The 20,175-nt window shown below is 48.5% G+C and overlaps 1 protein-coding gene across 2 annotated transcripts in view; it reads left to right on the plus strand.

Moving 5' to 3' along the window:
- The window catches only part of TOX2 (TOX high mobility group box family member 2), a 150,381-nt gene that overhangs the window by 54,225 nt on the left and 75,981 nt on the right, over window positions 1-20,175 (plus strand). For both annotated transcript variants that reach the window (XM_042050697.1, XM_042050708.1), the window contains exon 2: window positions 6,301-6,366. In XM_042050697.1, the coding sequence (XP_041906631.1) occupies window positions 6,301-6,366 (66 nt within the window). The remainder of the gene's footprint in view (window positions 1-6,300; window positions 6,367-20,175) is intronic.

Here is a 20,175-nt window from a genome sequence, read left to right on the forward strand (position 1 = left end):
TGAGGCACAAGGTCCCTCTGTTGGCTCCCTCTGGGCCTCCTTGGGGTGTGTTGGAGTATGACAGGTTCACGCTGAGGGAGTTGGACATGCTGGTGTGGAACCTTCCCCTTCCCACTCCAGCTGGTTTGGGAGTACAGACAGAAGATCAAACATTTAAAATCATTGAATTATTTAGGTTGGGAAAGATCTATGGGATTGTTGGACCCAGCCATTCCCCCAGCACTTCCAAGGCCACCTCTAACCCATGTCCCCAGGTGTCACATCCACGTCTTTTAAATCCCTCCAGGGATGGTGGCTCCACCACTGCCCTGGGCAGCCATACCAGAGCTGGACAAGCCTTTCAGAGAAGAAACTTTGCCCTAATCTCCAATCTAAACCTCCCCTGGCCCATCCTGCGGCCGTTCCCTCTCCTCCTGTCCCTGTTCCCCGGGAGCAGAGCCCGACCCCCCCGGCTGCCCCCTCCTGTCAGGGACTTGTGCAGAGCCACAAGGTCCCCCCTGAGCCTCCTTTGCTCCAGGCTGAGCCCCTTTCCCAGCTCCCTCAGCCGCTCCTGGGGCTCCTTTCCCAGCTCCGTTCCCTTCCCTGGGCACGTTCCAGCCCCTCAATGTCTTTGTTGTCATGAGGGGCCCAAAGTTCCCTCCCACAGTTTTAGGGCAGGTGGATGAATGTCGCTTGGCTGTGCAGGTTCCTTAGGATTTCCTTGGTTGGTTTGATGTTTTCCTGCTGGCTATCCCAGTGTGAGAGCTTCTCAGATGGGTCTTTCCAAGGGAGATGCTTCAGTTTCAGAATTTCTGAATACTCACTCCATCAGTGTCCAAGCTGGCGCAGGTCATTCCTTCCTTTTCCACCTGGTTGTAGTTTCTTGACAGCCTCTACCATACCTTGGTTCCACCAGCTCTGCAGGTTTCCTGCTCCTGGTGTATTTGAGAAAAAACTGCTACTAGGCTTTCATCCTACTTAAAACAAACAAATCAACCAAACAAGCCACTTTTTACTGTAAGGCTTTAAGCCTCGAGACTTCAGCTACATCCATCTGAATTTCCCCTGGGATAATGTATGAGAGTATTGACTGCTTGTGGAAAACTCAGCCCCTCAAAGCCCCGGTGGCTCCTGTGGATGCTGGGTTTGTGTTCTGCCTCTGACACCTGCTGTGGGGTCGTGCTCCCTGTTAATGCCATTTGTCCCCAAACAAATCGTGGTGCGTGGCCGGGCTGGAGATGCTGAGCTTCCCTCGCAGGGCACTCCTGGGGGGAGCCGTAAATCTCGTGCTGAACTCCTGACCCTCCCTGACAGGATCAACTGAGGGGCTAGCCAAGCATTTCAGCACACAAATAAATAATGCTAAGTAGATCACTCCGGGCCAGAGGTTGTGTAAAGACCTTAATGGGGGAACTGCAGTTAAAGAGATTAAGCTAACCTCAGCCATGTATTCCCTGAAGAGGTGGGATGCTAAATTACTCCGGCAGGAATTTGCTCAGCCGGCAGCAGCACTGGCAGGGGCAGGGCTGAGGTGAGGATTTGACATCCCAGAGGTGTGTCCAGAGAGGATCCTTACCAGCACCAGCATCCTTGGGTCTGAATGCCTCAAAGGGCTGAGCCTGGTGTGCAGGAGCAGCATCACGGGGATGCAGGGCATGGAAGTACCACGGCCAAAGTGCACTCACAGCAGAATGTACCACCCAAACAATACTGATAAAAACCACTTGTGGATAAAACTATTTCTGTAACACTTTCTAAAGAAGAGTTATGTTCCCCCATGGTGGGAACGGTGCCATTGGAAGCAGCTGAATGAAGCCCAGCAACACATGGGCTGCAATATTTTTTTCTTTAATTTTTTTTTTTTTTAATGAGGAGTATTAAATACAGGTTAACTGTGATTTACAAGTTTTCTTGGGTCCTAACTTTTATTCACTAGAAACCTAAAGGCATTCCTTGCGTGGCATTATTTTGGGTCACTCTGTCTTGGTGCCAGTGGTAGCTGAGGTGTAGCTTGCTGGAAAACAAACCCAGCTGCATTCCAAGAATCTCCCGTGAAAGGTGATATCCCCAGTGCACCCAGTTTGGAAATGAGGTTGTCATGAGAGGGAACCTGCTGCCCATCTCCTGTGTCCTGGTACAGGGAGGCAAACCAGAGGTGAGTGTTTATAGCTCTGACCAGTAGGAACCACTGGAGGCATCCAATTTGTTCTTAACTGGTCATTTAGTAGCTCCTTGATGCTGATGGATCTTAATTACTGCTGGATTTGTATTAGTAGTCCACATTTTCAAGCTCTAGAACCTCAGTGGACTTGCAGTTAAGGTGCTCTGGTCTAGTATTGCCAAAAATTAGTGGCAGAATTTAGGTAAGACCCCTCCAAAAACAAAAAACTCAAAAAAAAAACCCCAAAAAAACCCACCCAAACACACCACACATAAAATAAACTTAAATAAAAAGTTTGGAAGGCTTTTGAGATCTTGCAGGTATCACAGAAGGTATTACTGGTACAAACTTGGCCAGCATATTCTGGTCGAGTGGAAGGTGTCCCTGCCCATGTCAGGGGAGTTAAACTGGATGATCTTTAAGGTCCCTTCCAACCCAAACCAATCTGTGATTCACCTGTTTCTTACAGAGCTGAAATTTCCATCTCAGTTCGTGGCTCTCAGGAAATAAAAAGGATGTGATCAGATTCATAATAAAATTGTACAAGCTGGCAGTGCCATCCAGGAAAAAGTAACACCTTCTTGGAATCTTGGCAGGAGGTTGTGTTTCTTTCCACTGGGTCCTTCCCAGTTAGCAAACATTTGTTCTCCCTGTTTGCACAGAGCTGGAGATCCCACAGCTGCTGCACGTTGGGGTCTGTCCCAGCCTGCTGCCTGCATTTGTTTTTCTTACTCATATTCATCCTGCTAACATGGGACCCGTGTGACCTCTGGGCACATTTACAGGTTTGAAAATAATGCTGTGGAGCAAAAATAACAAACCAAAGTGAGTCTAGAAAAGCAATAAAAGTTTTAAAAGTGCTTTGTACAACAACATCTGAATTGAGCTCGGTGTATGGGCTGATAGAGCAGCAGCGCCAGCTGCAGCTCCCCTGGAAGAGCCATAGTAAAAGAATTCTATTTTTAATTAAATTCTTCATGAAAGACTGAATTTCAGAGGGTGATTCCTCACAGAATAGAACTGTCCTTTTATCTTTTGTTTGGACCCATAATACTCAGTAGGTTGTCCCATGGAGGGCTGCAGTCATGGCTTGGTCTCCATCACCCTGCTGTCCTTGGAACTCCCTCTCTGAATGGGGTTGGCAGCATCCATGTCCTTATCCATCAGTGCCAGGCAAAGCCACCTCCTACAGCACAAGATGGAGTCTTGCCTGTACTTTGGGTTGGAGTTCTTGCCACCTGCAGACCAAGGCAGTTCAGTGGAGTTCATTTGACTTTGTTGCCAGAATTGTGGAATTTGGGGCACTTTCCCTTTCTTTTTCCCTTCTCTCTCACCCTTTCCCTTCCCCTTCCCCCTTTTCCTTCCCTTTTCCTTTTTCTTGCCCTCTTTTCTTTCCCCTTCCCTCCTCAGCTTCGTGCTCATTTCTTGCAGGAGAGGGCAAGAATCAGCCACAGCCACTGCTTTGTTTAATGAGCTGCAGAATGATAAAATTAAGGAATTGCAACCGAGCACAGGGATGATAAAGACAACAAGAGCACAAGAGGATGTTCCTTTTGAATTAGGACTTGAAAATGATCCCTGCCACATCATTCAGTGCAGGTTGGATTTTGGCGTAAGGAGGATGATGAAGGGCTGTATCCAGGTCTGGAACAGGAGCTAGAGTAAAGGAAAAAAAAGGAGGAAGCATTTATAACCAAGGGGAAATATTAAAATTTCTGTTTCTACCATAAATTTACCTGGAATGATGGGGTTGATTGTTTTGAAGTGCATTCCGTAGCAAAACAATAATGAGAAGAGGGAGAGCACATTACTTATCTGCTCTACCTGGCTGCTGCATAACTGGCAAACATCTAATTGAAAAAATATCCTGATGGGAGAATTTCTAATAAATTTGTTTGCACCCTCATAGCCTGGAGGAGAGGGGAAAAAAAATCCAATCAGCAGTGGGGAAATTCCAAAGTTTCCATTGCATTTCGAGTCTTGATTTTCAGGCTCGCTGCTCAGCCTGGCAATCAGAGGAACAGTAATTTTGAAGGCAGGATTCATTACAGTTCTTATGAAGGCATCAAGGGCAGAAGGAGTTGTGGAATGGAGGTATGGGAACAGTAGAAAGCCATAAAAAAATACATTCTGGCAAGCAGAAGGGTATGGAGAAAGGAGAGTGTTTGTCCTGCTCTGGGACAATCCCTAGTGAAGGATACTTTTGGTTTGCTGAACGTAACTTTCAAGGTAATTTTTTTCCTGGAGAAAAAGGCTGTAGCCGGGTGTGGGTCGCTGTCTTCTCAGGGGTAGCAAGGGGTAGAATGAGAGGAATGAACCTCATGTGCACCAGGGCAGGTTTAGATGGGATATTAGGGAGAATTTATTCACTGAAACAGTGGTCAGGTACTGGAACAGGTGGCCCAGGGCAGTGGCAAAGTCACCATCCCTGGAGGGATTTATGAGAGGTGATGTGGCACTGGGGGACATCATTAAAGGTGGCCTTGGCAGTGCTGGGAGAATGGTGGACTCAGTGGTCTTGGAGGGCTTTTCCAAGCCTAGAGATTCTGTGATTCTCCACCAACCTCTGGCACCTCTGCTGCCAGTTCAGGTGCCCCTGCTGGGGTTGGTTGGGTTGTTAGAGGGTATTTAGACTGCAGAGCAGGTTGGGTCTCCGTGCCTGGAAGCACAGCAGCTCCAGCTGGAACTGAAGTTGGCTGTGCCAGTGACCATCTGGCAGGTGGAGGGAAATCCAGTTTAAAGTGGATGGTACCCAGCTGTCTTCTGGGGAAGTTGTTTGGTCCAGTGCTCATTGCATCCCACAGCTCCTGCCTCACTGATGGATTTTGCAGAACCCAGCAGCTGCACAGGAATCCTCTCCCACCCTGCTGCAGGTATCTCTTAATGAGGGCCACAATACCTGCTCCAATTTTGCAGCTTTTAATTGGTTTGCTCTGCTGTGCCAAAGGACAGTTTGGCAATTAGAGGATGTCTGAGGCCAAGCAGAGCCCTGTTACCCCCACTTGGCTTTACTAACTCTGCTGACTTTAATAGCTAATCCTGTAGCACTCCGAGAAATGGAAGTGCAATTAATTGTCTAGGCTGAAATTCTTCACCTGGTTTTATTTAGATTTCACTTTTATTGCTCTTAATATGCCCACTTTCTGTTAAAGCATAACTGGAATCAGCTTCATATCAGAGAGTGAGAGAGCAGGCGAGGGGTGAGCGATCTCCAATTCATCATGCTGCTGGTAAGGGCAGGAGGCTTGGCTCTTCTCCTTGTTAAGTGCAAGGTGCCACTCACAGCTGGTACCTCCATCCTCATCTCGGGAGTGTTTTATGGCACAGCCCATTTTATTGCCATAATTAATTTGTGAACTCAGCCTTGAGGCCTGCCCCAGCCGTACTTCGAGCCGGAGACAATCCTGGAGGGCTTTTTTCCTTCCTTTGGAATCAGAGTAAAGGAAAAGCTCCTCTTGTAGCTAATTAGTGAGAAGAGTTGTAGTTCTCCATGGGGCTTTTGTGGCCTGGTAAGTGGATTAGCAGCTGGGAACTGGCTGTGGAGACACAGGAGGATGGGCCGTGCTCAGGCTGCCTGGCCCAGCCATGGAGCAGGGTCCTGGCAGAGCAGGCAGGAGAACAGGAGATGAGGGGATGGATGTGTCAGGAGGGGCAATCAGGCTTTGCACAGAGACCCCTCCTGAATGCTCCAGAGTGATGCTGCATTGCTGCAGTAGCTTTGCTTTGGTGTTGAGGGTAATGCAGAGGTCTCTAAGAGGATTGCGTGGGACCTGCCCAAGTCCTGGACATTTCCTTTGCTGGAAGTTGGCTTTTAATATCTGATTGATGGTCTAGTAGGAATTTTAGCAACAGCTTCTTTAGGGTGATCTTTGCTGCAGCGTACATCTGTGGGTTCACACATTTGATTTATTTGCTTGAATTGGAGTGGTTCATTCTTTATTTCACTGAAAAGATCCCATATCCATGCTATGCTAGCATGTCCCATTGCAATAACTGGGCTGGCGGTGTGCTCATACACGCTCCAAAGTGTTAAAACAGCAGCTCAGGATTTTCCTCTGGGAATTCTGGCTCTCAACATGAAGAGCCAGGAAGGCATTTGGGATGCACAGGAGCGAGCTGTGCAGATGGCATTTCATTAACTCTTTCTTTTGCCTTTCTAGTTTGATGGGGAGAACATGTACATGGGGATGAACGACAACGCCCAGGAGTTTCTATCAGCCAATCAGGTAAGAGTTGTTTTGCTGGGGTGAGATTTTTAGGGGGACTTAGGCACAAATTCCAGGAGCTCTCTGTGAATCTGTCCTCCTAGGATATCAGGAGGGCCCATGGAGGAGGTCAGAGCCCAGCTGCTGCTGAGGAGCAGCGGATGCACTTGGTAGAAGGAGTGGGATGCACATCCATCCAGGTGCTGCCTGCCACTGGAGCCTGGCTCTGCTGAAGAGCTTTGCTGAAAAGCTTTGCTGAAAAGCTTTGCCTCAGCATCCCTCACTCAAAATGAAGGAACATTTGGTGTTTCTGGACGCAGTGAAGTTTCCAAGTATTGTGTGGAGTTCAGGTGTCTCCTCCCTTCATGTGGAGTATTTCCTGTAGCTAAATAGATTAACAGTTAGGGGAGAAAAAGGAATCAAAGGGTTCCTGTTTTGGAGCTAGAAACCCACGTGTGGGGGACCAGAATAGAAGTGTTCATGTCTTGCAGGCGCCTGAGCCTTCTCTGGGCTTGGATACACATGGAAAAGACATGGAGTGGGGCCCTAAACCTGTGTATGGGCTGGAACATGATCTTTAAGGTGATCTTCCAACCCAATTCTGTGATTATATAAAGTTAAGCCCGTGTTTAGGTCCTTCTGGGACAGGAGGACTTCAGCACATGCTTTTCTGTCCCCCTGCCCTGGAGATGAGAGATGGTCCCTGTGCATCCCTCAGTGCTGGCCTGGCATGGTTAGAGGTGCTGCACCCTCAGCACGAAGCACCTCATCACGTGCAGCCTTGTGAGGGAAGGTGACAGTTCCTTGCTCACACATTCCAGCATCCCATTTTTGGTTGTGTTGGGCTGCTTTGTTGACCACAGACACACCCCCGTGGGCCACCCCCCGGGGTTTGGGTCATCACTATGGATTACAAGGGTAGTGAGTCACGCACGGTACTCCAGTAGCAGCAGGGGTTAAACTCCATCCATGTTACACTGGGAATGGGATGAAATCCTGTAGTTTGCCTCCTTGGAGCATGGCAGTGCATTGGCTCATTGCTCAGGAGAGTTGCTCCTGCCTTGGCCCTGGAAGCTGGCACTGGAAGCCGTCGCCACCATGGCATGGGGAGAGGTTGTTCTTGTGTGAGGAGCATTTCCAGGGTGGGGTAGGAACAGCAAACTTCGTGCTATTGAGTGATTCAGCAGAAACAAATACATGTTCAGCCAACAACGGCAGGGGGTTGATCATTAGAGCCAGGAATTGCCAGAGGGTGAGTAAATATGGGAAGGAATGGGGTGATCCCGAGGTGCCCCAGCCAGGGCTCAGCCCTGTCCCCCCCAGGCTGTGCAGAGCCACAGGTGGTGGATGCTCACAGGGCAGTTGGTGTAAGTACTTTGCCTTTAAAAACCCCCAAGGGACAAGGATTTGACAGCCTCGCTGGGAAGGGTTGGCAGTGCTGGCAGAGGGACCAGCCACAGTCCCTGGCCATGATGTGCCAGCAGGATCAGGCTGGATTTGGGCACAGCCATGGCCAGCATGAGCCATTTGCGTTTCCTTCTTAGCACCTATCTCATCCCGTTTCCCTCACGGCTGGGCACGGGAGGGAAGTCAGAAGGGATGCTCTGGGGTTTGCTGCACCTCAAGGAGGAAAGCAGGGATTACCATGTGGTGGAGGATTCATGTACTGAGTGTGATCCCAGAGAAAGATCAACCAAACCAGCTTAGATCCCTGTGACCTGGGCAATTGGAGTTTACTCTTCATTTGCTCTCTGTTCACTTGCTGACCTTTATTTCCTATTTTGGAGTAACAGTTAAGGACGGAAAGGGAGGAACCCCCCACTGCAGGGATGGCTTTGTGCTCAGGGGCTGCTCTGATGCTTTCTGCACCAGCAAAAGCACTATAGGGAGTAACATGCAAGATAAATGGGGAACTTTGCCTTGTTTTGCATCCCCAGTTCCCTCGCTGTGCTGGTGTGGGGCAGTCAGAGAGGAGCTGGGAGTGGGACCAAGGAGTACAAGGGTGCAAGGTGGCATCTGGGGCTCTGTGGGAGGCTGCAGTGACTCCCCATAACCTCATCTGGTGTTCCAAGAGTGTAACTGGAAGGGAAGGTGAGGATCCCAGTTCATGGCCTGCAGGGATGCCAGCAGGGGTTCACACCCAGCATGAGCTTTGGCCGAGGAAGATGGGGAGCAGCTTCCTCCTCACCCTCCTTCATCCTCATCTCCCTTTATTTACCTGCACATCAGCATTTGTTTACTGGTTTTACAGCCCCAGCCACGACTTCAGTACTAATGACACAACTCTGTTATTTAAATGGGGGTTCCAGATGGCTTTTTATTGTTTGCTAAACCTGTTGTAACCCAAAGGAGTACATTAAACAGCAGGAGGGGAGTTTCACAATCTCACCTCAGAGGCTGCTGAGCCACCAGATACCTTTACAGCTCGTGTGGGATGTCCAACAGCCCTCGGGTTCCATCAGGACAAAGGCAAATCTTACACACTCAGGACTGGAACCATCACACTGCAGTAGATGAGCCTGGTGGGTTGGGGTTTTTTCTCCATCATGATCCTGCAGCTCCCTGGCAGCGGCTTTGTCTCAGCTCCTTGTCTGGTATTTGATCTTAAGGAAGTTCTTCTGTTCAGCCTGGGGGAGAGAAGGCTCTGGGGAGAGCTCCGAGCCCCTGCCAGTGCCTAAAGATCTGGCAGTGCCTCCAGGAGAGCTGGAGAGGGACTTGGGACAAGGGTCTGGAGTGCCAGGACAAGGGCAATGGCTTCCCACTGCCACAGGGCAGGGTTAGATGGGATATTGGGAAGGAATTATTCCCTGTGAGGGTGGGGAGGCCCTGGCACAGGGTGCCCAGAGAAGCTGTGGCTGCCCCTGGATCCCTGGCAGTGTCCAAAGCCAGGTTGGACAGGGCTTGGAGCAGCCTGGAATAGTGGAAGGTGTCCCTGCCATGGCAGGGGTGGGATGAGATGATCTTTAAGGTCCCTTCCAACCCAAACTTTTCTAGGTTTCTGCAGTTTCTCACGGCAGAGTGTGGTAAAGCCAGGATCAGGGTTCACTTGCCTCTCTCCTTCATTATTCCCTGCCCAGCTGCCAGCTTTGGGGGAAAAAAGAAACAAAACCCCACAATAAAACCCTTATAAAACCCCCACAAAACACCCTCCAAAGCATGTGGAAGCTAGGTGAGCTGCTCCTTCCCTTCATCCTCCTTGTTGGGATGGCTTTTGTGCCATGGCTGCAGCTGCTGTCATCCCAGAAGGGATGGACTCAGCTGAGGACAAAATGCAGAAATAAAGGAGCCTAAAACATAATGAGAGCACTGACAGCTCACGCCAGCACAACCTGCTTGGGGAAAATAATTCCTCTTGTTCCATCAAATAGGAGGGACATTTGACCCCAGAAGTGAGTCAAATGTGAAATGTAATTCAACCTCCAACAGAGGCCAGAGTATAAATGCAAGCTGACATCTGATCAAACCATCACGGACATTTGACCCCCAAGATGAGTGAGGCATCTCTTGTGTCTCATGGAGTCAGCAGAACATCATTCCTCACCCCTGTCAATTTTCCTTCTTTCTTTCCCGCCCCCTTCCCCAAACAAAGGCAAGGAATTAAGTAATGCAAAAAATCCCAAGGAATACACAAAGTGCTCTGAAAGATGAGTAAAAATGCAGTGGTGCTGGTAAAAGAAATAAAAACACCTGCAAAATCAGTAGGAAAAGATATTTATTAAGGTCTGTGATAAGGAGAGTAACACCAGGAAAGGGAAAGGCTGGGCAATTCCTGAACAGGAATGAGGTTGGTTTTATTTGGCATCGAGACTCTTGCACTTGCAGGAAGAGTCCATGGGTGCTTTAGAAACATGGATTAACTACAACTGGGAATCTCCTGTAAGAAGGTATCATCATCCCATGTTCTGGGTGAAGAAATGCAGGAGCTGCCGTCTCAGGGAGCTGGGGATGATGTGAGGAGGTTGTGGGGACTGCCAGGCCCTGGCATGGCTTTGGGGACCGCTGTTCCTTGGCTTTTGGGAGCAGGGATGTGACTCTGTGCCTGGTCAGTGTAGGGACATTATGGAAAGCCTTAGGGAGGGGTGTTTGCTGCATTTCCCCACCCTCCGTGAGTATCTCTGGCTGCTGGCAGGGCAACAGGCAGCTCGAAGGAGGAAAGAGCTGATTATTTGTCACTGGACAGTTTGGATCCTGTGCTCTGCCTAATCCCAGGAGATCTCAGTGCATGGCTTACTCCAGCTGAGCAACCAGCCCGTTTCTGTCCCAACAAGCTAATTTGTGTGACTCCTCATGGAAAGGCTGTTCAACAGCAGTGCAGTTTGTTCAGACCAGGGAGAGCTGCATCAGTAGCTCTTTGCTTTTGGAAATGAGGGCACAGACAGGAGCCACTGCTCTACTGGTAAGAGTTGAAAACCTGAGAGTTCAACTGAAAATAGGAGAGTTAAATTGACAAAGTTATTTGCACATCATTTGCTTCCCCTGATGCTATTCCTGTGTGTTGCTCTTGCTGGCAGGCTCATGCTGCCCATCTGTGTACCAAAAATGTCAGGTCTTGGCTGCCAGGTTTGCACAGCAGCACTGAGCAACCTGGTCTGGTGGAAGGTGTCCCTGCCCATGGCAGGGGTGTGGAACTGGATGGTTTTTAAGATCCAACACAAACCATTCCAGGATTCTACAGCTGAAAAAGCAGGATGCCTGGAGAAGCTGTGGCTGCCCCTGGATCCCTGGAAGTGTCCAAGGCCAGGCTGGATGGGGCTTGGAGCAGCCTGGGATAGGGGAAGTTGTCCCTGCCCACAGCAGAGGTGGAATGGGATGTGCTTTAAGGTCCCTTCCCATCCACCCATTCTGGGATTCTATGACTGAAAAAGGCAGGATTTCAGCCAGTGCTGGTGAGACACGTGCTGCAGATGACAGCAGGTGTCTCACCTCCTATGTAGAGCAACACAAGGGACTTCACCTTGGGGTCTGGGCATTAGGGTGACACTGGGTAACTTGTGGATGGGGCTGTTTACACTTACACTGCCAAGAAAGCAGATCCATGGGCAGGGATGTGTTTCTGTAGGGCAGGATAGGTGTAAAATAGAAGGTGGATTTTCCCTGGCTGTGTGTGAATCGAGGAGCCCCGCTGGGCATAGGGGTTTTGCTGACACCCCAAGGGAGATGCAGTTAAGAGAGATGATATTTGTCCTGTGCACACACATCCACAGCATCTGTCTCCAGCCGTGCCCCTGTACAAACCTGTGTGGGGTTAGCCACGGCCGGCCCTTCCCGTAAGTAAAACCTTATAAAATGAAGCTCTTGTTGCCTTTGTAAAATTACAGCTCAGGCCTGTTACTTTGGCTAGAGAAGGACTGTGAAAAAGTCCGTGAGAACAAAAACAATTCGTTTTTACTGATGAGAATGTAGTATCAGCAGAAGCAAGAAAGTTAAACAGTAGAAGGAGAAAACAGCAACATATCTGCACCTGTTATTTTTCTGAATGCTTGAGTGCTTATGCTATAGGTAGCCAATGGTAGTATGTTGTAGTTAGCAAGAGCCAGTGAGTCTGTTGTAATAGTTTAGCAGCCAATGAATCTGTAACACGAATGATAACCTACAAAAAGTGCATAAAAGAGGCTGCTTTGTTTAATAAAATGGTTTTTTGGCCCTTGAAAGAGGCACTGTCCATGTGTCGTGACTGCCCCAACAGCGACATTCCCGCACACGTGGGATCCATCTGCAGATGTCCCCACGTGCCTGGATGTATATAAATCAACATTTATCTACTGTATCTATTGCCCTTTATCTCTCTGCCTCCGTATATCTCCAAGCTGGGGTCTGTATTAGCCATAATAGATACAGTGAGTCACTGATCTGGTGGGTCAAATGGTCAGGGCTCTTTGATCAGCTGTCAGGATCCATTACTACTGGGGCCTCCGGTGGGGCTGGAATTACAACTTACATTTGACTCATTTCTGGGGTCAAAACGTCCCTCTTATTTGATCGAATGACAGAAATTGTATAATTTGTATATATCCCTGAGCCATATGTGCTCTGAGTGCCACTCTAATGTGTTTTATAAAGGCACAGCTGTCTTGGTGACTTATTTAAAATGGGATTTTGAAGTAGTGTTCTTGCCGTTTAATGTCCTCATTCAGGGTTACACAAGGTTTATCAAATAATAAATAACATTTAGAACATTGCTTTTAACATAACAATGGCTTTACTGGTTATAAGGAACTGGGCGATCCAATAAAGCTGTGTTTGGTAAATAAGTGATAATGCAGAAAGCAAGGATAGGATAATTAGAAATTAATTATGTGCAGGAAGCTATGGATACCTTCCTCATGTTCTGCTGAGGCTCCAGATGAGACAGAGCTCCTCTTGGCAGCCTCTGCTATAAAATATGCCTTCAACCCCTGTCATAATACTGGCAGACGTGTTGTCCTCCCACCCATCTTGACTGAATCACAGAAAAATGTCAACACTTGATAAAATAAACCTGGGGCTGGGGCAGATCAATGTGAGTGCAGGAGTTCCCCATCCCTGCTGGGGATCACGGGGCCAGAACACAGTGACTGAAGTGGCCATAGAGCCCTGGGCAAAGGGAGGGTAATTGGGTGCTGCTAATGAAGGTGAGGGTCACCCTGCCCTCATTCTTGCTCCTTCCTCCAGAGAAGGAAGCTGTAAAATGGAACCAAGGTGGTCTCTGGTTTGCTGTCAATCGGTGGTGGGGCTGCTGTGGCACTGACAGTGAAGTAACAACATGCAATTACTCAGGTGTGAGATGTTCTTATGGCAGTTGGTCCCTGGCCGACCAGATGAGTGAATTTGGAAGAGTTTCCAGCACTTTGTTTGTCCCACAAAGTGCAGTGGGTTGCTCACAGTCACCAGAGCCACTGCCTTGAGCCCAGGATTGCTCCACAAGAAAGGCAGGAAGAACCCAGGAGATCGTACACATGGCTGAGCAATTCCTTAGGGCAGGCCTTCTCTTGAGTGCTATTGTAGGGTCTGCACAGGAAATTAGAGCCCATGGTGAGGTTATTCTTTGTGCAATTTCCACTCAAGCCCTCTAATGAACTTTGGTGTTTCTAGTTAATCCACGATGAGACTTGTTTTAACTTTCACGGAGACACAGAATGGATTGGGATGAAGGCACCCTTAAAAGTCATCTAATTCAAACCCTCTGCAAGGAGCAGGGACATCTCCAACCAGATCAGGTTGCTCAGGGCCCTGTCCAAGCTGACCTTGGATGCTCTCAGGGATGGGACATCCACAGCTTCTCTGGGCAACCTGTGCCAGTGTTTCACCACCCTGTGAGGGAGTAACTGAGCAGAGCGGGTTTGGGCTCTCCATATTCTGTCGATTTTTGGCCTGATCTGTGGATCACAGGAACAGATGATATCAGAAGTTGTTCAGTGTTAAAGAAAGTCACTTACGTAAGTGAAGGTTTTAAAAAAGGGGCAATATGGTCTCCTTTTCTAAGGGGGCATGGAGAGCTCTGGTGCTCCTGAATCTCTGAAAGCAGTCTTGTGGTCTTTACTCTCTTGTACCTGTGCAGAATCGTGGTCTCTTCCAATCTGCAAATAATCTGTATTTTCGAAGCCTGGAATTGGCCCCAACAGGGGCAAGAGCAGACCTGAAAGCAAATAGCTGATGACTCCCCAATGCCTTTACAATGATATATTGCAAATACTGCAAGAACATAGAGCTACATGTGTACAAAAGACCCCTGGTGAAGAGAAGAGAGAGGTTTGTATAGACTCTGAGTTGAAAGAGGATGACACAGAGTTTGGGAGTGTGCACTGCAGGCCCCCATGCTAAGATACAGATTTTGCTCTTTCCCTGCTGTTCTTTGAGTAATACTGTATAATTTCATATGTTGTGCTGGAGAAGAAAAAATAGAGGGGAGACATTGATACATCCTAAATGCCTTTCTCAGCAGACGACTCAGGAAGAATCTCATGTACTATTTTAGAATGAACAATAGAGTGTTACATGTCATTTATTATATTCACCAGCTAATGGAAACCCTTCCAGGCGGGGTTTGGGGATTGAGCACAACCACAGCTGATGATCCAGGCTTGTGAATTTTGCATGAACTCCTGCGTGACAGTGGAATTTTTGAAAGGTGCAGTCAGGAAGTGATTCCTGCAGCTTAGTCATAGCAAGAGAAGGTTTTACTGCTGGTGCAAGGCTGGCTATAGTGTTTACATAAAATAATAAAAAACCCTTTGGTATTACAAGCAGAATGAACATCATCTTTAACCCTTGGTCTCATGGGACTCCTACATTTTAGCAATAGAGTGTTTGAAAAACAGCCACCAAGCATCCCAGTGTGAAAAACTAACGCAATTCAGCCATTCTAGACCAAAATGGATGGTGTCTGCTTCTGTTGCATTCACTCTGGGAAAAAAAAGGGAAAAAGAAATAGCATCTTAAGCAGCTGAAGACACCTGTCAGGTGGCACGGAGCATCTGGTAGAGATGGCAAACACTGAAACTGTTGAATTTCATGTGTAGATATTTCATCAAGGAGATTGCTGATAGGTTTAGGTTTAGGGGCAAAGGCAGGAGGGAGAAGGAGATCTTCAGGTGCACTGGAGGACACACACCACCCTTGGCAGCCTGAGGGCTGGGCACAGCACTCACCACTCTCCAAGGTCTCCCTGGAGACCGCAGCCAGCTCTGGCCAGTCCCAGCAGTTACCTTTCCTTGTCTTTCCCATGTCTTTCCAAGGTTTTCCAGGATATGAATCAGCTCAGAGACTATTTTGACCCAGTGCTAAAGAGTGTTTGTATTAAGCAGCACATCTGGTTGTAGCCCTTGTTCTGTGAGGTGTGGGATCAAAACGTGCCTGAGGATCTTCAGCCAGATCTGGGATTTCTTTTGCAGTGAAAAAGTCTATAAACAGTGAAACATTTAAAAATTAATAATAAAAAGCCAGTCTGTGCAGAAGATTGGCCCAGGGCCGGAGGCAGCAGAGCTGCAGCTGGGGAGGTGGTGGGAACCCAGGGGCTGGCAGAGAAGGAGCAGCAGGATGATGTCCATCCCCCCGAGAAACAGCTGCTGCTGCATCTTGATCTGAAGGTTTACATATAGAAAATACTGATACCAACATGAGTTCTGATAGAGGACTGGACATGGGTGGTCCTTGATGCCAAAATGCCATCGTGCCCACCAGTGGGGCTGAAGGAAAGGTGTATCCCAGATCCCAGAAATGCTCCCTGTGTGCTGGAGGCTGAAGGAGATGGAGTAACTGGGGCTGCTTCAGAGCACCATGGGGCACAGCTGAGGTCCAGTCAGACTGAACAGGATCTGCTGGCGTGCAGGGTGACTCCTGTGGCATGAGGACACATGCTGGCTGTCCAGCAATGCTGCTGGGCTTGTAAAGCCAATGGCTCATAAAAGAGCAGCAAATGACAGTGGAAGGCAGTGTGCTTTAGCCAAGAAAGTGTCACTTTATCAAGGATTTCCCATGTGCTCAGCACTGCTGTAAAGGGACTGCACGTGGTGTAAAGAGAGCCACTGATGGTCAGCATGGCCCAGGGCAAGGTCCTGCACAGGGGACAACCTGGAGCAGCTCTGGAAGGAGCAGATCCCCTTTAAAGCACAGCTCTCAGGTTAATATGGTGCTTATGTGTGCTTTAAACCCTCACTGGGGCCCCTCTGGTCAGCTCCTGCTGCTCCTGGGCTGGTCTGGAGTGGTGGCAGTCACTTCAGCCAAAGGCAATCCTGGAGCTTTTATCCACAAGCTGCTTGTGCCTTCAGATCCTCCAGCTCCTTGTGCTGAGCTAATTCCTCGGCACGTGTCTCCCGAATTCCCTGCTGTGACAGGGAGCCACGTCTGTGCATGCCAAGGGTTGATGCTGAGCTCTGCCAGTGCAGCCCTATCGCTCTCGGGGAGCTGTGATGGGCAAGGATTTCCTCCTGTGTCCTGTTGCAGGGAGTTGGGTTTGGCTCCTGCAGGGGCTGGTTTGCTGCTCTAATGGACCTCTGGGGAGTCACTCTGGATAACTCTGTTTATTTGTGGAAATGCAGCTCCATGGGCCACAGCAGTGTGGATGAAAATACCCAGCCCGTTGCTCTTGGGATTTCCTTTCCCAACTGATTGATTACTTCTTCCCTCCTCATCGGAGACCCAGCCCGAGCCGGTGTTTGGGTCTGCTGTCACAACACGGTGATTAACGGAGGAGCCACTTACTTCCAGCAGGAAAATGTTATTTTCCACCTCAGCGTTTGGATGAAGGCCTGGGCAGAAAGGAAAGCCCCTCTGTTGCCTTGGCTGAGGACAGAACGAGCCCTTCTCTGTGTCAGCTCTGAGGCTGCCCTGGGCACATGCAGGGTTGGGCTCCATTCCAGCCCCATGAGAGCAAGACCAGCAGCAGAGCATCTGTATCCAAAATAGAGTGGCCAGCAGGATTAGGGAAGTGGTTGTCCCCTGTGCTGGCACTGCTGAGGCACCTCGAGTGCTGTGTCCAGTTCTGGGCCCCTCATGACAACAAAGACATTGAGGGGCTGGAGCATGTCCAGAAAAAGGGAACGGAGCTGGGGAAGGGGCTGGAGCCCCAGGAGTGACTGAGGGAGCTGGGAAAGGGGCTCAGCCTGGAGCAAAGGAGGCTCAGGGGGGGCCTTGTGGCTCTGCACAACTCCCTGACAGGAGGGGACAGCCAGGTGTGGGTCAGGCTTTTCCAGGCAAATATCAATAGAACAAGAGAAAATGACCTCATATTGTGCCATGGGAGATTTAGATTGGATATCAGGAGGAATTTCTTCACTGAAAGGGTTGTCAGATGTTGGAGTGGGCTGCTCAGTGAGGTATTGGAGCCCTCATCCCTGAAGGTGTCCAAGGAACACCTGGCCATGGCACTCAGCGCTCTGGGCTGGGTGACAAGGTGGCAATTGGTCACAGGGTGGACTTGGATATTGGAGGGCTGTTCCAACCTGATTGACTCCATGATATCAGGGCTCTGCAGGCACTGGAGGATGATGAGGGCTGTGTATCCCAAGTGCAGCCATCCAGCTCCTTTTGCTCAGAGCCAGGCGTTCGCTCCGACCTCTCCTCGCTCGTGAGGTTGGGCAGAGCAGGGACCTGAGTGGGCTGGGAAGAGAGTGCCACCAGTCCCTTGTGGTTCTGCTCCTTTGGGGAAGGCTTAGATCTCTCCCTCTCAGGGGACACACCAGGCCAGGCTGGTCAGAGCCATGGTGGGAACCACAAATCAGAGGCATTTGGGAAGCTTTGCCAGGGAGGTGAGCTCTGGCACAGGACCCAGCTGAAGGCTGCCTGTCACAGCTGCTCCACGAGCTCCACGTTTGGTCCATGCTCCCATCACCTGTTTGGCACTTCTGCCAAGGACTGTGCGGGGTCTCACCCATCACTGACACCACTTCTGTGATCAGCAGCCTCTGAGCCAGCCTGAATTAAATTTATCTCAAACTAGCAAATCCATCAGCTGCCATCAGAAGTGCCAGCCCTGGTGCTGTCTAGCTCAGGTATATACATCTGTGTACACTGGAAAGGGCAAAATATGACTTGGCTTTTATTACTTTAATTAAAACATGAGCGAAGAGTATGAGATTCATATTAAATTGTATTTTCCTGGCTGCTGTGGGAAGGAGCTAACTGATCTGATTACCATGAAGATTACAAACTATCAAAGTGAAAAAGAGCTTTTTGCAAGTATTTCATATTAAACCTTCAAACATAACACTTTAAGAATAATTATAGTTGTATTACTGGAAAATGATTCATGAATTCTGAATAAATATAAGACCCTTAAAGGGAAATGTTCCAAGACCACAGTTTTCATTCCAATCTGATGAAATTTAGTATCATTTTGCAGCTGTAGAATAGAATGAAAAAAAATATGTACATAGACTGTATTGAATATGTGTCAGACTAAACTAATGAGATTTTTTACATCAACTCTGAGCACGAAAGCAGACAAATGGAATAGCCATCCTCATTTTCTATAATAGAAAGCATCTAAAGGGAAGGCAGAAAGGATCTTACTGCTCACAAGTCTTTATTCCACCCTTGATTGTTAAATAATATATTTTAAGTTCTCATATCTCGCCCGCAGAATGTTTGAACTGACACTAATGGGTATATAAGAGAAAAGAGTGAGCTCTTAAAAAAAAAAAGTGAGGAAGGGCTAGGATTGGGAATTTTATTAGTATTCCCAGTGGGCTGTAATAAAGATACTTTTCACACAATACAGTGAATGTTTACAGCAGACAGTTTAGTTTCCTTCCAACAATTATGAGAGAAATTGAATCTCAGGAAATGTTAGTTTTCACTAAAATTAGACATAACAATAAAGATACCCCTGAAAGTTTATTAACGAGGGGAAAAAAAAAAAAAAAAAGAAAAGCCATCAGTCTCTGGAAGACAATTTAGCAAATTTATTTTAAGAATTCCAGATGACTTCTAAACAAAACCACACACCTACGTAGCTCTGAGCGCTCAGGCTCCCCATGGGAGCTGCTTTTCTCTTGAGAAGCTTTTTTCCCCAGGCTTCTTGAATTCCTAGTGCATTTTGGGGGCGAATACCCAAAAGGTGCTTGTTTCCAGCCTGGATCCAGCTGGAGGACGATGCCCATCACGTCTGCAAGTAGATGGGGCACCAGGTAGCAGCAGATCATGTTTTTTGGGTACAAGTCAGGGTGCTGCAAGCCTGGGAACCCACACTGGTATTGAGAGCAAGTTACTGGGTGCTTGAATGCAACTTCAAGAACAATCTGACCGTGCTCAGGCAGAGATGCTGGTGATGCAGAAAAAAATAAATAAATAAAAAAGGAAAGGAAAGCTGCTCTGTAAAGTGCAGGAAACACTGGAGTGCTCTGAGCAGCTCATGTGATGGTGTTTAATTTTTGAAACACCACGAGTGGAATATGCAGTGGAATTCTGCCTGTCCTGATTTCCAGACTTCTGCATCGAGGAGTGCTGCAATACCCCTGTTAGAGACACCTGCCTTCCTCTCCTTTTGTCCATGCAATCCTCCATTTCTGACTTCTTTCTCGCTCTGTTTCAGTCTGGAAAGAGATTCCTGTTATTTGCTACCAAGAATAGGGATGGGAGGAGAAGTGGTGAAAGCTGATGCAGCTTAGCTTGCAGACATTACTTCTCTAGTAATTTTCCTCAGAAGGATCTGTCCTATTTTGATGCTTTTTGGTGACACCAAGTGGGACTCGAGGTGCCCAGTTTGGTACTAGAATTGGCAATAGAAGCACTTGGCTCTGAGTCATCCCAGTTTATGGAAATATCTAGGCCTTGTGTGGGCTTGGATTTGACAGATAGCAGCTGCAGCCCTTGAGTACGCTGGGAAAACGTGAATTTTTACCACGGGGTTGATGTTTTGGCTTTGTTATGTGCAGCCCTGTTTTGCTCAGAGCCTCCCCCTCCTCTCCATCAGCATCCCTGCCTCTCATTTTGACTCTTCCACTTCTGTCTGTTCCCCTTGGAACAGTTCAGGTTCTACCTGGTGTGTGTCTAAACCAGTGAAAATAACAGAAAAACCTCTCCAGCTGCTCAGTGAATGGAGGGTTTCAGTTGCTTTGGCCTCTGGAGAGCTGGGGCTGGTTTTCTCTTCCCGCCTCATGCCTTGTGTGTTGGGTTGGGCGTTGTGGTCGTGTGGTGATGGTTGGGCTGGTGTTGATGTGAGCCCTCTTGCACCTTCTTTTCCTCTGCAAAGCCATTCCCTGTGTCCACAAATGTTGTCCATGGCCTCTAGAGCTGCCAGTGCCCGTGCTGGAGTTGGTCCCAGATACAGGGTCCTGGCTGTGAGCAGCAGATTGATGCCCTGGCTGTCCTTCTAGATGGACAGTTGTCATTACTTTGGGGAGACATTGCTAT

This window comes from Corvus kubaryi, unplaced genomic scaffold, assembly GCF_017639235.1.
Source record: "Corvus kubaryi isolate FWS band 111438036 unplaced genomic scaffold, C.kubaryi_AGA036_p1.0 134, whole genome shotgun sequence".
In the NCBI taxonomy this organism is placed as follows: domain Eukaryota; kingdom Metazoa; phylum Chordata; class Aves; order Passeriformes; family Corvidae; genus Corvus; species Corvus kubaryi.